The 15,434-nt window shown below is 42.2% G+C and overlaps 6 protein-coding genes and 1 non-coding gene across 7 annotated transcripts; 3 read left to right on the top strand and 4 right to left on the bottom strand.

The window, feature by feature from the left end:
* Positions 1–387: 387 nt before the first annotated feature.
* Positions 388–984, bottom strand: IGD1 (Igd1p; the record flags this gene model as incomplete). Its single annotated transcript, XM_003680980.1, has 1 exon — positions 388–984. The coding sequence occupies one exon, from the start codon at positions 982–984 to the stop codon at positions 388–390; it is 597 nt and encodes a 198-aa protein (XP_003681028.1).
* A 192-nt stretch (positions 985–1,176) lies between these two features.
* Positions 1,177–2,958, bottom strand: LAG2 (Lag2p; the record flags this gene model as incomplete). The annotated part of the gene is made up of 1 exon (XM_003680979.1): positions 1,177–2,958. One exon carries the CDS (start codon positions 2,956–2,958, stop codon positions 1,177–1,179), a length of 1,782 nt encoding a protein of 593 aa, XP_003681027.1.
* A 96-nt stretch (positions 2,959–3,054) lies between these two features.
* Positions 3,055–4,014, bottom strand: TDEL0D02310 (uncharacterized protein; the record flags this gene model as incomplete). The annotated part of the gene is made up of 1 exon (XM_003680978.1): positions 3,055–4,014. One exon carries the CDS (start codon positions 4,012–4,014, stop codon positions 3,055–3,057), a length of 960 nt encoding a protein of 319 aa, XP_003681026.1.
* A 332-nt stretch (positions 4,015–4,346) lies between these two features.
* FAB1 (1-phosphatidylinositol-3-phosphate 5-kinase) lies at positions 4,347–10,592 on the top strand (the record flags this gene model as incomplete). Its single annotated transcript, XM_003680977.1, has 1 exon — positions 4,347–10,592. One exon carries the CDS (start codon positions 4,347–4,349, stop codon positions 10,590–10,592), a length of 6,246 nt encoding a protein of 2,081 aa, XP_003681025.1.
* A 158-nt stretch (positions 10,593–10,750) lies between these two features.
* On the bottom strand, positions 10,751–10,850 carry TDEL0Dtrna1S. The gene is given in 2 exon segments: positions 10,751–10,796; positions 10,813–10,850. It is a non-coding gene; the product is annotated as a tRNA-Ser (tRNA).
* A 324-nt stretch (positions 10,851–11,174) lies between these two features.
* On the top strand, positions 11,175–12,776 carry ATG18 (phosphoinositide binding protein ATG18; the record flags this gene model as incomplete). The annotated part of the gene is made up of 1 exon (XM_003680976.1): positions 11,175–12,776. One exon carries the CDS (start codon positions 11,175–11,177, stop codon positions 12,774–12,776), a length of 1,602 nt encoding a protein of 533 aa, XP_003681024.1.
* A 321-nt stretch (positions 12,777–13,097) lies between these two features.
* On the top strand, positions 13,098–15,365 carry ROG3 (Rog3p; the record flags this gene model as incomplete). The annotated part of the gene is made up of 1 exon (XM_003680975.1): positions 13,098–15,365. One exon carries the CDS (start codon positions 13,098–13,100, stop codon positions 15,363–15,365), a length of 2,268 nt encoding a protein of 755 aa, XP_003681023.1.
* Between the last annotated feature and the right edge of the window lie 69 nt (positions 15,366–15,434).

The following is a 15,434-nucleotide window of genomic DNA, read 5'->3' as shown; positions in this document are numbered from 1 at the left end:
TCTTTGTCCCAGCAAAATCCCACATAAAGTCAGAGGGGATAGTCCGGCGATCAGGGTCTTGGCTGCGTAATTGCAGCTTCTCTCCAGTGGAAAGACCACCTGGATCTTGAAATGTCAGTAAACCGTGGCGCTGACGCGAGTCAACTTGAAAAATCCGTCACAGCTGTGGTCTCGTAGAATAGAAGACTGCCGTTCTTGAAGCACTTTGAATAGCGATCGACTTTCTAAGTGGTCAGTTGTGGCGGGAATCGTACTTGCAACTTAATTAGCAACCTCGTTCATTTTACTTTTACTCTCCCTGTTGTAATTCTTGCAGTAAAATCGAATTACTAGATAATAATAGCATGATTATGAGCTTTTTGTGTATACACACATATGTAAGCGAGTTTATGTCTTGTCGAACATGTTCAATCTGTCGTACACGTCTTTCTTGAAATCTTCATATTCAAAGGAAGATTTCTTACGGCCTAATTCAGGTCTCCCTCCTCCTCTAGACGAAAACGAACTTCGATAATAATCTGGGCGAGCTGGATCATCCGGACCAGCGGTATCCTGCGTCATTGGTACAGCTTCAGTGCCTGTTGTGTAAGAAGGTTTGAAAACAGGTGTGCTCTTTGAATTTGTATTTGTGGTTTCCCTTAATGATTGTTGTAGATCGTTATTCATAGTACTTTCGCTCTTCGCTTTGTTGTGTAATGCGTCGATATAGTTGGTGGAACGTCTTCTGGGCATTCCACCAACGTTGGGCCGTGAAGTCGGACCTTCCTCGACTAAAGGAGCTTGCATTAAACCGGGCTGGTATTGGTGCGTATAGTTGTTGTTATACTGTGCATTTGCAGGTCTCGCACGATCATAATCGATCAAACAGACTTGTGATCCACTTGGAGTCTCTTTTGCAGCTGGAGGTTCTTCCAGATCCAGAAAATCCCTTGATTGAGCTAATGCTGGGTCTTTTTCCGCTATACTCAAATGTTTATTTGGCATTATTGTAAATTCTTCGAATGAAGATCCAATGATAAGCTTGGATTAAAGAATCAACCGTACTGATCAATCCTTAAATATCAACTCCCAAAGGTCCCCACGGATGCCGGTTGTCAGTGGCCCCACGCTCTAGCTTCCCAACAAGGTTAGCTAGCCATGGCCCCTTGCAGACTCATTTCCAACGATTGGATCAGCCTATTCGATGGCAGGGTATTGAACGTTGAAGAGGCTCGTGAGTTCTTGCAGTATTGTCGCAGTTTGAGCTTGGGGTTCTAGCTGTTCTGAGTTTTGGATTGTTGTTTGTAGTCGTTTGTGCAACTTTCCTGCCGTTTCCGCGGCCTTTGGGAGTAATGTTTGATCGTACCAGGAGGAGTCGAGGGCCCGGATGGTATTGTAGTGACTCTGGAGCAAGTTCTGAATGATCCTTAGTGATAGCTGTTCGATGGTAGGATCTACGTCTCTTGCGCCGCGCGATACTGCTTCTGTTAGTAGCTTGCAACAGGTTGGGTAGTCAAGTTTGCGGGTCGTGATGATCTGCAGGATAGTCGAATGTACCATTGTGCGGAGAGTAGAGCCGTCATCGATAGTTTGGGTTAGGTTTCCAACTTTTATAGTTTGTAAAAATGCCTTGTTTTGCTTCATGTGGCGGACGAGTGACTGGCACACGGGAGAGTAGTCTATTTCGGTGTAACCAGTGAGTAGAAGTTGGTTTAAGATTTCGACTGAGAGTAATAATGGCTGTAGTGTAGTTTCGCTTTCGAGGGTCGATTGGATCGTGTAAACGACATCTTCAGTCTCGTCTAACGCACTTACTTCCACTTTAGTTAGATCGATTTTGTGAGGCTGGATGTCTGAGGATTTTTCTTTGTTATCATTCAATGTCTCGAGTATTGTTTGACATAGCTTCTTCAGTTGGTAACCTTCATCGGTTTCGAGTAGCTCTTCATCTTCGAATTCAAGATCATCGTCACTTTGCAACTCATCCAGGTAAGCCTGTTGAGCATCATCCACCTCTGCATCTTCAACGTCGAGTTCTGCATCTACTTCTTTCGTGGTGGCGGCTGAGCTATTGGCGGCTGCATTCTCCAAGAGACCTTGTAGTTTCGACTCGAGGCGTCTTTTTAAGCCATTCTTCGAGTTACCCTTCTCTCCACTTACTGCGCTCGCAATCTGGAAAAAGGGAAGAAGATTGTAGATCATTTGCAAGTTCGTAAGTAGAGTTTCTTGTTGGTGGAGGTCGGGAAGTAGTCTTTTCTCGAATAGCCAGGGTACAAGCTGCCCGAATTGCCACCAAACAGTAGATATCGCCTCTAACACGCTGTCAGAAACCGACTCTTGAACGATCTTCTCAACATTCTGTCGAGTTGTTGCTTGGACGCTAGAGATCAGCACGGATCTAACAAGAGAATCCAATTTGCCCTCACAGAGATTGAAAATCTCCTTCAATATCGCAAAGGGAATCTTCACAGTACCGTAATAGTATGTGGAGATGACAGGCTTTAAAGCTTCCCAGTAAAGAACAGTATTTTGTCCCACATCATTGTTTCCCTTATAGTCCTTCATCTGTGAAACTAAAGCCCCGAGATGCCTATCACCTGCCGATTGCATTCGATAGCGTGACTGAACCGCTACCTTGAGTACGTTTCTCAGTGTTTGTACAATAAAATTCTTCCTCTTGTCAGCTATATGATCCATGAGCGGATCTACGATCAAATCATTGAACCATTGTGGTTCGTGATTCCCACGTTTCATAACAACAATGCATTTCAATGTAAGCTGAGGGTATACCTGTGATGATACAAGCTCAACTATTTCTGGATCCTTCTCTTCCAGCAAAACTGGCATCAAAACTTTGTTCACCAATAAATCCAAATCTCTACCGACCTCTAAGACAGTGAGCTCCTGTCTCAATGCCATATATTTCAAATCATTATCGGTAGTCTTCAAGTATTGATCGACCAATTCCGAGACAAGCATTCTTCCCAGCCCTTTTTGACTGGTCTTGACACTTTGTTTAACTTTTCACGCGCCACTAATTGTAGTAAGAATATATCTAGTATTATATCATATTATTTAGGAATTAACAAATTTAACGACGAACTCACTCATCATCACAGCCCATCTTTGTATCTTAGTCTCATCCAGGTTTTCAAAGTTATCTTCAAGTTTATGCCAGACCGATGGGAATGGGAACGGTATCAGATGCAATACAGAAACTCCTGCTTCGTAAAACGGCCTGTGATCATCATCGAGAAATGGCCCTTTCATTAGATATTGAAGTTCTGAAGGATTGAGCGACCTGTCCCTTCCCTTGGCTATTACACGCTCAATATCGCTTAGTACCTCGTAATATGCATGTGACGATCTGTGGTAACTGTGAACTGGTAATTGTTCCTGACTTCCAAGCAGATCTAGCAGCACAAATAAGTCAATTCTATCGAGTAAACCTTGATTCTTCCATTTTTCCGCCAGATGCTTGGACCCGTAGATAGAGTCCTCAGCGGTCCAGTATTCCAATGCTTCCTCTCCATCGAAGAACACAATTTTTAATCCTACATTGCTACCCAACAGCCAAGGATTTAACAAGTCCCGATCAGATGTCAGTATTTGATCTAAGAACTTTGCAACGTACAGCAGAATCGCACATGACGCTCCACTATCAGTGGCTCCAATAAAACCTTTGGGCTCGATCTTAGTATCGTAATGTGCGGCTAGGACCAGAAAAGTGTCACCATTAAAAGGTGTAAAGACTAGATTGGTGAAGTTATAGCCCTTTTCTTCAAAGGAGTCAACCTCTAATGACCAATCATTACTCAATTTCTCTCCAAAAAATTCCTTGATAAAGATTTGAATATCTATCGATTCCTGGCTACCTGGAATCCTAGTTCCATTAAATGGTAACAACAAGTTATCTGGACCAGGCGACCCCAAAGACAATGATCGACGCAAGTTATCCCTATGATACGCACAAAAATTTAGATTCTCTGCAAATACAACAGAGATCCATAATAGAATTACCAATCCCAGCATCATCAAGTCCTATCTTATCTTAATGTATGTTGCCCTGGTAGTTTATTTTGAGAATCTCAAGGGTCCAACTTAATCTGTCGCTTCTTCGGAGTTGAATTGAACAGCTAGTACAAAGATCACTGCTAATCGTTGACAACTGGAGCTCATAACAGTGACTGGGAAGTAGTCGAAGGCTCGAGCTACCTAGTTATACCGTCGAAGCCATTTTCACGTGATTGTCCTGGAGCTTAATTGATCAGTTCGGCAACTCATCATCTCTCGAACATATCAATAAAGGCGGAAGTCATAGTCAAAGAGAAGGATTTGCTGGCTAATTCTATTGACTTGAGGGCTCTATGGGTGTTACGACACATACTGGTGAGCCTACAACACTCAAAAGCATGAAACCTGCGACTGACAAGCCTGATTTCCTGGCGACTGAGGCGTTGATACCCAGGACTACGACCAATCTCGATACAAACCCGGTCTTGAGTAATATATCTATTCCTACAAAAATGGCTGCCGAGCCAGAGGATTTCTCTCCTCAAAGCAATGGGACGCTCGAGCCTGATGAGTCTGAATATTTGACTGATACGGGTGCTGTGGGCGAAAGTGAGTCGCCAAACAGTGAAAGACCGGTTCAAAACACTGCAGAAGGCAAGAAGACTGCATTGTATAAGAGGACAGGACCACCGGGTGCTCATGCAAAATCTCTAACGTTCTCGTTGAATAATAACGCCCATATGAAACGGTCGAGCATCTACGAATCGAAATCTACAGTAACAGCAATTCCAATACGAAATGCAATGAATAGCAATCGGCAGCACCATTGGGATAACGAGGATGCGATCTCTATGAAGAGTGGCTCATCATCAATGACTGCTTCGCTCTCTAGAAGCTTTCTGTTTGGGTTCTATCACAATAAGAAGAAGGATAAAGAACATACCAAGGGTGTAATTTCAAAGGAGTATTGGATGAAAGATGATAGTGCTAAGGAATGCTTCACATGTGGGAAGACTTTCAACACTTTCAGAAGGAGGCATCATTGTAGGATATGCGGCCAGATCTTTTGCAATAGCTGCACGTTATCCATTCCAGGCGAACGGTTTGGTTACAGTGGGACTATGAGGGTTTGTAATAATTGTTATGAGCACGCAAACAATTTCGAGGACTCGAGCGATGAGGAATCTGCCATGGATCAGGTTAGTCATCATCAAAGTAATGAAGACCGTCTTATCTATTCTGCCCAGGAAAGCAATCCGAATCAGTTTCAATGGGAAGCAGAATCGCTCAATGGTGATAGTGACAGCGCTTCGCAACAACGTGAAGTGACATTATTAAATGATGATGGTGATACGCAAAGTATATTAACAACGGCAGAAGACTCAAAGATGTTTGTATCAACACCACCACCACCACCCAAGATGGCGATTCCAGCTACAAGACAGGGTGAATCCTTAGAAATATCATTTCCAGCGCAGAATACTCCCGTTGAAAGCTGGCATCGAGAGAGTATTTCGGGCTCCGCCGCTGGTTCGCGAGATCGATATACAATAAAAGATGTCGATATGCTTCCATCACTTGACCAGGCTCATGTTTCACCTTTACAGGCACATAGTAAGTCGGGGGTGAAGCTGGGAAACTCTCTGCGACGCACAATCTTCAACAGAGTTGGTAATAAGAGGCCCGCTTTAGAAAAAGCGGCAACTACAGGTAATGTTGATAGCATCATAGGGAATGTCGATAGTAAGAATTACAAATTTCAGTTCAACTACATCGATGGTGCACAGCGTGGCTACTTAAACAACGAGAGAAGAGATAATTTTCCACAAAGGCAGCAAATTCAGGAAAAGGAGAGCGGTAGTAATATTTCGATGTCGCAGGTCGACGACGAAACATCTGAAGATGAAGGATCCATGTCAATTTATTCTGCGCTGAACGATCCTGTACATTCGAGTAATCCAATTCGCTCAATGAGAACATCGACCAAGTCATTCCAAAGGGCAGAAGCATCTTTACAAAGGATGCGTTTCCGAAGAAGAAGCAAGAGCAAATCAAATGCAGCGAGGCCCGACTCTATTTATAGTGGTCTCGATCTTTTCAACAATAGCACACCTAATCTGGTTTCAATTGTTAAAGAAGATGAGGCGTTTCATCCGTTGTCAAGCTCTGAAGCTTCGATGCAAAGACCGAAGGGTAAGATCGGCCCCAGCGGATCGTGGAAACGATTGTCTAGTGTCAATCTTTCAAACTCTGAGAACAAAAACGAGCTCAACGAGGTTTCATCACTACATATGGAAGCTCTGTTGGATCAGGTGCTAAGTGACCAGAATTTCGAAAATCCAGATGAATGGAAAAGAATACTTAATGGATGTTTACGAAAAATCCAAACAATAAGGCTCAATGCCAAGGATTCCACAACTTTAGATTTCCGTCAAAATTATGTTAAAATCAAAAGAATTTGTGGTGGAAATAGTGAATCATCAGAATACATCAATGGTGTAGTATTCTCAAAAGCACTTCCGTGCAAGAACATGCCGAGGCTGGTGGAATCCCCACGCATATTGTTAGTCATGTTTCCGTTGGAATACCAAAGAAACGAAAATCACTTTTTAAGTATCGAGACTGTCATTGCGCAAGAGCGAGAGTACCTCGATAAGTTAGTATCGAGACTTACCTCTCTGACCCCCAGTGTTGTGCTCGTCGGTGCAAATGTCAGTGGATATGCCCTTGAGCTTCTGAACAAAGCAGGCGTGGTTGTCCAATTTAATTTAAAGCCACAAGTGATCGAGCGGATAGCTAAACTAACTGAAGCAGATATCGCTATATCCATCGACAAGTTGGCAGGAAATGTGAGAATGGGATCATGCGAGAAATTCGAGGTTAACTCATATGTTTACAGAAATATCAGTAAGACGTATACTTTTATCAGGGGGTGCAACCGTGAGCTAGGTGGAACGATTTTACTAAGAGGAGACACAGAAGAAAATCTGAGAAAGCTTAAAGATGTATCTGAATTTATGGTCTACGTTGTATTCTCTCTCAAGTTGGAAAGTGCATTGTTCAACGACAACTTCCTCCAAATATCCACAAATTACTACCTGAAAGAAAAGCAAGAAAAGAAGAATGAAGTAGTGACTGGTTTTTTCGCTGAGTTTCTTGAAAAGTTTAATAAAAGAATCTTGACAGTATCCCCAACTGTCGAGTTTCCTGTGCCTTTTCTTCTGAGAAGAGCTAGAGAGTTGGAACTGCAACTCATTGAAAAGAGAAAGGAAAGCGAATACTTGGAGGAGCACGGAGAGGCAGCCAGAGCCTTTGTCACCGAGTTGCTATCACTGGCTTCAACATTAACAAAGAATGACTTCAAGTATCTGATCAAATTTATCCACGAGAAAGAGTTAGAGAATTTGGAACTACAATTTCAAAAAAGAAGCAGACACTGGGAAGTCTCGTGTGCTCAATCACACAACATGCTGGGCACAGGGTCTCATCAGTGTATCACGGTACTCTATTCTATGGTCTCTACCAAAACAGCTACCCCTTGTATTGGGCCTCAATTGGTCACGATTGACTATTTCTGGGACAGTGATATATCAGTAGGCCAATTCATCGAAAATGTTGTTGCAACTGCGTCATATCGTTGTCGCCAAGGTTGTGGAGGGGTACTTATGGACCATTATCGAAGTTACGTCCACGGTTCAGGCAAAGTGGACGTTCTCCTGGAAAAGTTTCAAACGCGTCTGCCAAAGTTAAAAGATATCATAGTCACCTGGAGCTACTGCAAAAAATGTGGAACGTCAACCCCAATTCTACAAATGAGCGAAAAGACATGGAATTATTCCTTTGGAAAGTACCTTGAAGTCATGTTTTGGAGTAAGACGGAAAGCGTAGCAGGAATTGGTAAATGTACTCACGATTTTGCCAAAGACCATGTAAAGTATTTTGGTTTCAACGATCTGGTGGCACGTATGGAGTATTCGAATTTGGAAGTTCACGAATTAGTTACACCTCCTCGCAAAATTACATGGACTCCTTACAAAGATATCAAGATGAAGGTTGAGCTCTATTACCAAATTCTAGACAAGATCGACGCATTCTATAACAGTGTCCTGAGTCGTTTAAGCCGTGTTAAATTGGATAGCATGTCAGGTGAAAAACTGTTAACAGGCCAATCTACTTTAGAGGCATTGAAATCGAAAGTTGATGAGGAGAAAAGTGTCCTCATTAATGATTTGGAAAGATACTACCGTGGCGACCCTGGAGATCAGCATATACGCCTAAACATAATTATAAAAGCATTACACGATAGAGCTGTCAGTTGGGATTCTGAGTTCACAGAGTTTGGTAAGAAGTTCCTTCCATCAGAAACGGATATCACCCGTATTACCTCTCATCAGTTGAAAAAACTCTTCACAGACTTTGGAAGCTCTGATGAAAGAACAGAAGAGGAAGGGCTTGATAGAGTGGATGACGAAGAAAAAGAGGAAGACTCTACACATGCTAAGGAAATTGATGAAAATTCCCAACATGTCGATGCCGAAATACCTTTCTATTCTTCCCAGAATGAGCAAGAATCCTCTCAGAACGAGATTGAAAACAATCTTAACGATGTTGGGCTAAGTGAGAACCAAAAAACTAGATCAAATACAGCCCTTGCAAACTCACAACTGACTGCAGATCATCCACTTGGTAATAGGACATCTTCTTCGTTCAACAAGTCCTTTGATAACGGGCTTGTGTCGGATCTACAAAAATCAAGAGGGAGCGAGTCTTTGAGCAGTTCCTCCTCGATTGCGAAAGAACATAGAGTCAGTAACAAGGTAGGACAACTAGCTAACTTCTTTGACCAAATGCATTTTGATGCATTATCGAAGGAATTTGAGCTACAGAGAGAAAAGGAAAGAGTTCAGTTAAACAAGAACAAGTATCAAGCTTTGCGGATTCACACTTCTACGCCAATAGTTGAAATCTACAAAAATGTCAAGGATGCAGTTGATGAGCCTCTGCATGATCTGAGTAAGCGTGATGAAACGAAGGCGAAAGAACCTGTTGACAAAACAACGATTATGCCGAACAAGCACAAGATACATGACAAGCTTGAAAGTCAATTGGAGAATTCCATTTATCAATGGGGAGAGCAAGTGCTACAAGAGGATACCAAGAGTACTAAACTGGAACCAGCAAATCTAATAGTTAACGCAGACGGGAAGGAAGTGAAGTTAAGAGAACCTCTTCCACCCGTAATGACTACAACGACAGCTAACAAGGAAGGTTCCAATACTCAACCTGAGAAATCGCTTTTGATGAAGGCACTTGCCAATTTTTGGGCTGACCGATCTGCATCTCTCTGGAAACCACTCAGTTATCCAACTTTACCAAGTGAGCATATTTTTGTTGATAGCGATGTTATTATTAGAGAGGATGAGCCCACTTCGTTAATTGCCTTCTGTCTGAGCACACCAGATTATAAACAGAAGATGACAAAATTGGATCACCAAAGGCAACCAAGTTATGCCGCTCCAACCGAATTTTCTGCAGCAGCTAGCACAAACGCTTCAGAATATTTCAACTTTGAAAAGGAATCTCAAAGATCAACAGATTTCAGTTCGAAAACGCATCCCTCTAGTGAAAATTTGAGCTCTTCAAAGATGCCCTCTGGCCAAAGGCCACTACCGACACAATCAACGCAAACAGATCCATGTGAGAAATTGGAGTCAATCATGACTAAGTCAACTGCCGTTCATCTTAGATATCAATTTGAAGATGCACTGACTGTGATGTCATGCAAGATATTTTTTGCGGGACACTTTGATGCATTTAGAAGAACCTGTGGTTGTCAAGAAAAGTTTATTCAAAGTCTATCGAGATGTGTAAAATGGGACTCTAGCGGGGGTAAAAGTGGAAGTGGGTTTCTTAAAACTTTAGACGATCGATTCATCATTAAGGAACTCTCTCACTCGGAACTGGAGGCCTTCATAAAATTCACACCAAGTTATTTCGAATATATGGCTCAAGCGATGTTCCACGATTTACCAACTGCCCTGGCGAAGATCTTTGGTTTCTATCAAATACAAGTCAGGAGTGCTATTTCTGGTACCAAGAGTTATAAAATGGACGTTATCATAATGGAGAACCTATTTTATGAGAAGAAGACAACAAGAATTTTTGACTTGAAAGGATCTATGAGGAATAGACACGTTGAGCAGACCGGAAAGGAAAATGAGGTTTTACTCGATGAGAACATGATCGAATACATTTATGAATCACCAATACACGTCAGAGAATACGACAAAAAATTATTAAGAGCTTCTCTATGGAATGATACATTGTTTTTGGCCAAAATGAACGTTATGGATTATTCATTGGTGGTCGGCATCGACAACGAGGGACATACCTTGACTGTCGGTATAATCGACTTTATTCGGACATTTACCTGGGATAAAAAGTTGGAGAACTGGGTTAAAGAAAAGGGACTTGTGGGCGGAAACAGCAGCAAGAAACCCACTGTGGTTACTCCAAAACAATACAAGAATAGATTCAGAGAAGCAATGGAAAGATATATATTGATGGTTCCCGATCCGTGGTATCAAGAACATTTCTAACCGCAAAATCATGAGGTTTAGAGACATCTTAGTCATATTGCATACGTATAGTTAAACAAAGGAACTCATATATCAGTATTACTATCACAGATGATAACTAGTTCAGCCCAAAAATAAAACTAAAACAATTACATTATAAGATTTCTTTAAAAAAATAACGTCACAGACAGGATTCGAACCTGCGCAGGTAAAACCCAATGCCTAAATGCTACTAAGTGTAATAGCAGGGCATCGCCTTAACCACTCGGCCACTGGGACGTCGTATTTTCTGAAGTTAAAGATTTAGAAGTTAAATATACTATTATATGTCGCTGGATTACTTTCGAACGCAGTTTAGCTCGGCACCGAGTTGTTCTTGAGAATTAAACTCACTGTGGAGTTGAGGGACTGCTCTGGGCAAGAGATCCAGCTCGTTCGATCCGATTTATCGGCGTAATGTGTTTCATGATTGTAGCAGCCAAACGCGTGGAAGGACAAATTGATTTGCAATGAAATTGAACGAGCGATCGAGCTTAACTTTACTTCAATAGGCGGTAACAAACCGATCTGGGACTACTATAACTTCCTCAATTCTACTTGGAGATGCCAGAATCCTTACCTGTGATCAATTTCATTAACTTCAATCAAACGGGGACATGTATTTCTATGGGCACATCTTTAGGGTTCGAAATCTACAATTGTGATCCCTTTGGTAAATTCTATTCCGAAGATTCTGGAGGGTATGGGATTGTTGAAATGCTATTCTCCACGTCTTTACTGGCAGTAGTTGGGATTGGTGATCAGCCAGCTATGTCACCCAGAAGGTTAAGGATCATTAACACTAAGAAACACTCCGTGATATGTGAAGTCACATTTCCAACATCGATACTTTCGGTTAAGATGAATAAATCCAGGCTAGCAGTGTTATTGAAGGAGCAGATCTACATTTACGATATAAGCAACATGAGGCTACTGCATACTATCGAAACAATCTCCAATCCACACGGGATCGTTGCCCTGTCCCCATCTACAGATAACTCATACCTGGTATATCCATCTCCACCGAAGGTTATAAATTCCGAAATTAAGCAGAATGTTACTACTAATAATATCAACGTTTCCACTGGCGGTACCAGACCAACAGGCGATGTGGGCCAGACTGGAACTGATCCAAAAGAGGCAGACGCAGGCACAGATAATAACTCGAATGCAATACCAAGTGGCAACAACATGTATAGCCCCGGCAAGAGTGGGATCACGACTGCAGACAAGCCTCAGAATGTGAAGAACGACAATAATATAATTAAAAATGGAGATGTCATCCTGTTTAATATGAAAACTTTACAACCTACAATGGTAATTGAGGCTCACAAAGGAGAGATAGCGGCATTGGCATTAAGTTTTGACGGCACATTACTGGCGACGGCTTCAGAGAAGGGAACCATAATAAGAGTGTTTAATGTAGAGACAGGAGTTAAGATGTACCAGTTCAGAAGAGGAACTTATCCTACAAAAATACATTCCATGTGCTTCAACTCAGATAACCAATTTCTGGCTGTGACGTGCTCAAGTAAGACAATTCATATTTTCAAATTGGGAAAGAATCAAGTGATAGGTGAGGGACACGAAAGTGACAACAGTAACGTAGACGAAGAAGGGTCAGATGTCGCCTCTGCAGCAACAAGAAACGCAGATCATAGTGACGAGGAGATACATGGAGATCCAGAGACAGAAGCTGCTCTCTTGGAGGCCGAGTCCAATGATATGGTACTTCTCGAGAGATCGAGAGAGCCCTACGTCGATGCATCGAGAAGGACTGTTGCAAGAATGATAAGAAAATCATCTCAGAAATTCTCAAGACAAGCTGCCAGGACCCTAGAACAAATTTTCCCCATCAAGGTATCTTCTCTATTGGAGCCCTCCAGGCATTTCGCGAGTCTTAAACTGCCTCTTGACAGCAACAGCGGAGTTAAGAGTATGACTTCAATAGGGGAACTTATCGAAGTCGACACTTCTGAGTACCCTGAGCTATTCGACCTAAGTGAGGAGTCGCAGTCCATAAGATCCAATCATTCTGGATCGCTAGTGAAGATGTTACCAATACGAGTCATCACTTCCGAAGGTTACCTATACAACTACGTTCTCGACCCTGAGAGAGGCGGTGATTGTCTACTACTCTCGCAGTATTCTCTAACATTAGCTTGAATTTATAAGAATTGTTAATGGCAAATCGGTATTTATACATCATTCTTGTTTTAAATCTTGTTTGTTCTCAGCCATTAAATTTTCAGATGCGGCGAGTTCGCTAAAACGATAGGGATTAAGACAACTTAAAGTTGACAATACTTTATAGGGAGAAGAGACCATTAGGACGTCAAATCTGTATTTCTAAGATTCATTTAGGAGGCTCAAGTGTATACAGTCCCCAGTCTACGACCTGTCAAAAAAATAGGCTTTCACTTGAATCTGGCGAGTTTAAACTCAGCAAAGTTCGAGATATATCCAATATAACTGAATAATTGATCAATGTTCCCTGGTAGTAAGGCCAAAGAACCATTACTGTACGATGTACGAATCAAGGGAGCTGATCATGGGGTTATTTTACTGAAGGGATCTGCGAGCGAGGCTCCATCTGTGCTGCTTTCTGGAACTATTGTTCTATCTGTTCAGGAACCAATCCAATTTAAAAACATGTCATTGAGATTGTATGGTAAGATTCGACTGAATATTCCTACTCAGTATAAGACGTCGAAGGGAATGGCTGAAAGATATGTCAAGTACGAGAAGCGTGTCTATGAGCATACATGGGATAATTTCAATGTTGAGAACTACTTTCAAAATCTGTATGATAACTATGGTAGAAAGACTTCTATTGCCAGTAAATCCTCGGGCAATCTGTCATCTCTGCCAAGGAAGGCTAAATCTTCCACAGCATCCTTAATATCCCTGGCAGGTCAATCGAGTTCCAGTTACCATACTCTAGTCAAAGGTAATTATGAGTTTCCCTTTAGTGCCATTCTGCCAGGCTCAATTACCGAAAGTGTCGAAGGTTTACCAAATGCATCGGTCGTTTATAAGCTTGAATCGGCGATCGAGCGAATGAAGTTCCATACGGATCTCATCTGCAGGAAGCACTTGAGAGTAGTGCGTACGCTTTCTCCTGATGCTTTAGAACTATCGGAAACTGTCGCGGTAGACAACACTTGGCCCAATAAAGTTGATTATTCTATTTCCATCCCAGCGAAAGCGATAGCTATTGGATCTGCTACCCCAGTTCACGTCTTAGTCGTTCCTTTACTGAAAGGTTTGAAATTAGGACCTATAAAGATTACCATGGTAGAGCATTCCCAGTATTGTGGCTCTTTTGGATCAGTCTCAACTCAAGAAAGAATTGTAAATAAAATGAGGATAAAGGATCCTTTGGATCATATGAATGAGGATAATGAAACTAACAATGAGAACGATGACGATTTTTCGTTCCAGGATCGTTGGGAAGTCAATACGACGTTTCAAATTCCGCCTAGTTTATCCAAGTGTACACAGGATTGCACCCTTCTCAATAGTATCAAAGTCAGGCACAAATTAAAGTTCGTTATATCTCTAGTGAATCCTGATGGGCATGTTTCAGAGCTTCGTGCTTCTTTGCCTGTACAACTGTTTATGTCACCTTTTGTTGCACTTGGTGTCAAGAAATCTGACGGTGCTTACGGTAGCGCGAACAATTCCATGACCGATGTCAGTAGTTTGGCTCGTAATCAGAATGACATTGTGGATGAAGAAGATGATGATGATGTGATATTTGCTGGACCAGCATCGGAAATGGACCCATCTGCGGTGAATAACAACGGTTCATCTGCTACTCCCTCTATGTCCCAACTTATGTCGCCACCAAACTATGGAAACCACGTCTATGATAGATTGTGGAGTGATGTTTCTGTTCCCAATACCCCACCGAGATCTGGTAGCCAAACGCCATTGGAGACCTTCCGCGAAGGCTCTGTTCTTGACAATGCGCACGATATGAGTCAACTACAACTGAATCTGCGAAGGCTTCATGTTGAAAGAGAAAATGGTGAAACGGCAGAATCTGGATCTGCTGAAACGCCTCCCATACAAATCGAGTCAGACCAAGGTGTCAGTATTAATGTCCCTCCTGGTATTCCACCTGCCTCTTATCATGCGTCAATGGAAGCACAGCCTTCGTTCAGAGACCAAGAGAGTCCAATGATCACACCACCTTCTATTCAGATGGCCAAAGAAGACTCATTTTGTCAACCAAGGACAGGGTCTCCATTGAAAAAGGACTGGGAAATGGGCAATTTGAGTCGTGTACCTTCATATGATAAAGCAATGAAGTCAGACATGTATGGTGACGATCTGCCACCTCTCTATCCCTCAGAGTCAGGCCGCCGCAACAAAGGTCATCAATTGGAGAGACCTCAGATAGTGCATCACAAATCCTCTTCATATTTATCATTGCATGCAAATGGTGGTCAGGCAGCTCGAACTCCATTGGCAAGAAGTAACAATAGCTCATCAAGCTCCCTAAACATACTGCCAACTACCAGTAATCCAGATAACTCTAAGAATTCACCGGGATCTAGTTCGGGTGGAAATAACAAAGGTCAATCGGCAAGCAGGTACTATTCATTTGGCATGACGCCGGTCGGCACGGAAAATGAATCTTCAACGAGTCTTCACGTTCAGAGAACACCGTCAAGAGGACATTTGGGAGAAAAATCTAGTTCATTCTCGAGCCTGATAGGATTATTATCTAAGAAGGATAAGAAATGATAGTCAAATTACATAAGCATTTAATTGAAATTGGCATTTAGAAATGATTCGTGGTATGCGGCTGGAGTT

Source organism: Torulaspora delbrueckii, chromosome 4 (genome assembly GCF_000243375.1).
Source record: "Torulaspora delbrueckii CBS 1146 chromosome 4, complete genome".
Taxonomy (NCBI): Eukaryota; Fungi; Ascomycota; class Saccharomycetes; order Saccharomycetales; family Saccharomycetaceae; genus Torulaspora; species Torulaspora delbrueckii.
The sequence above is the reverse complement of the archived record's forward strand: the minus strand, read 5'-3'. Positions and strand labels throughout refer to the sequence as shown.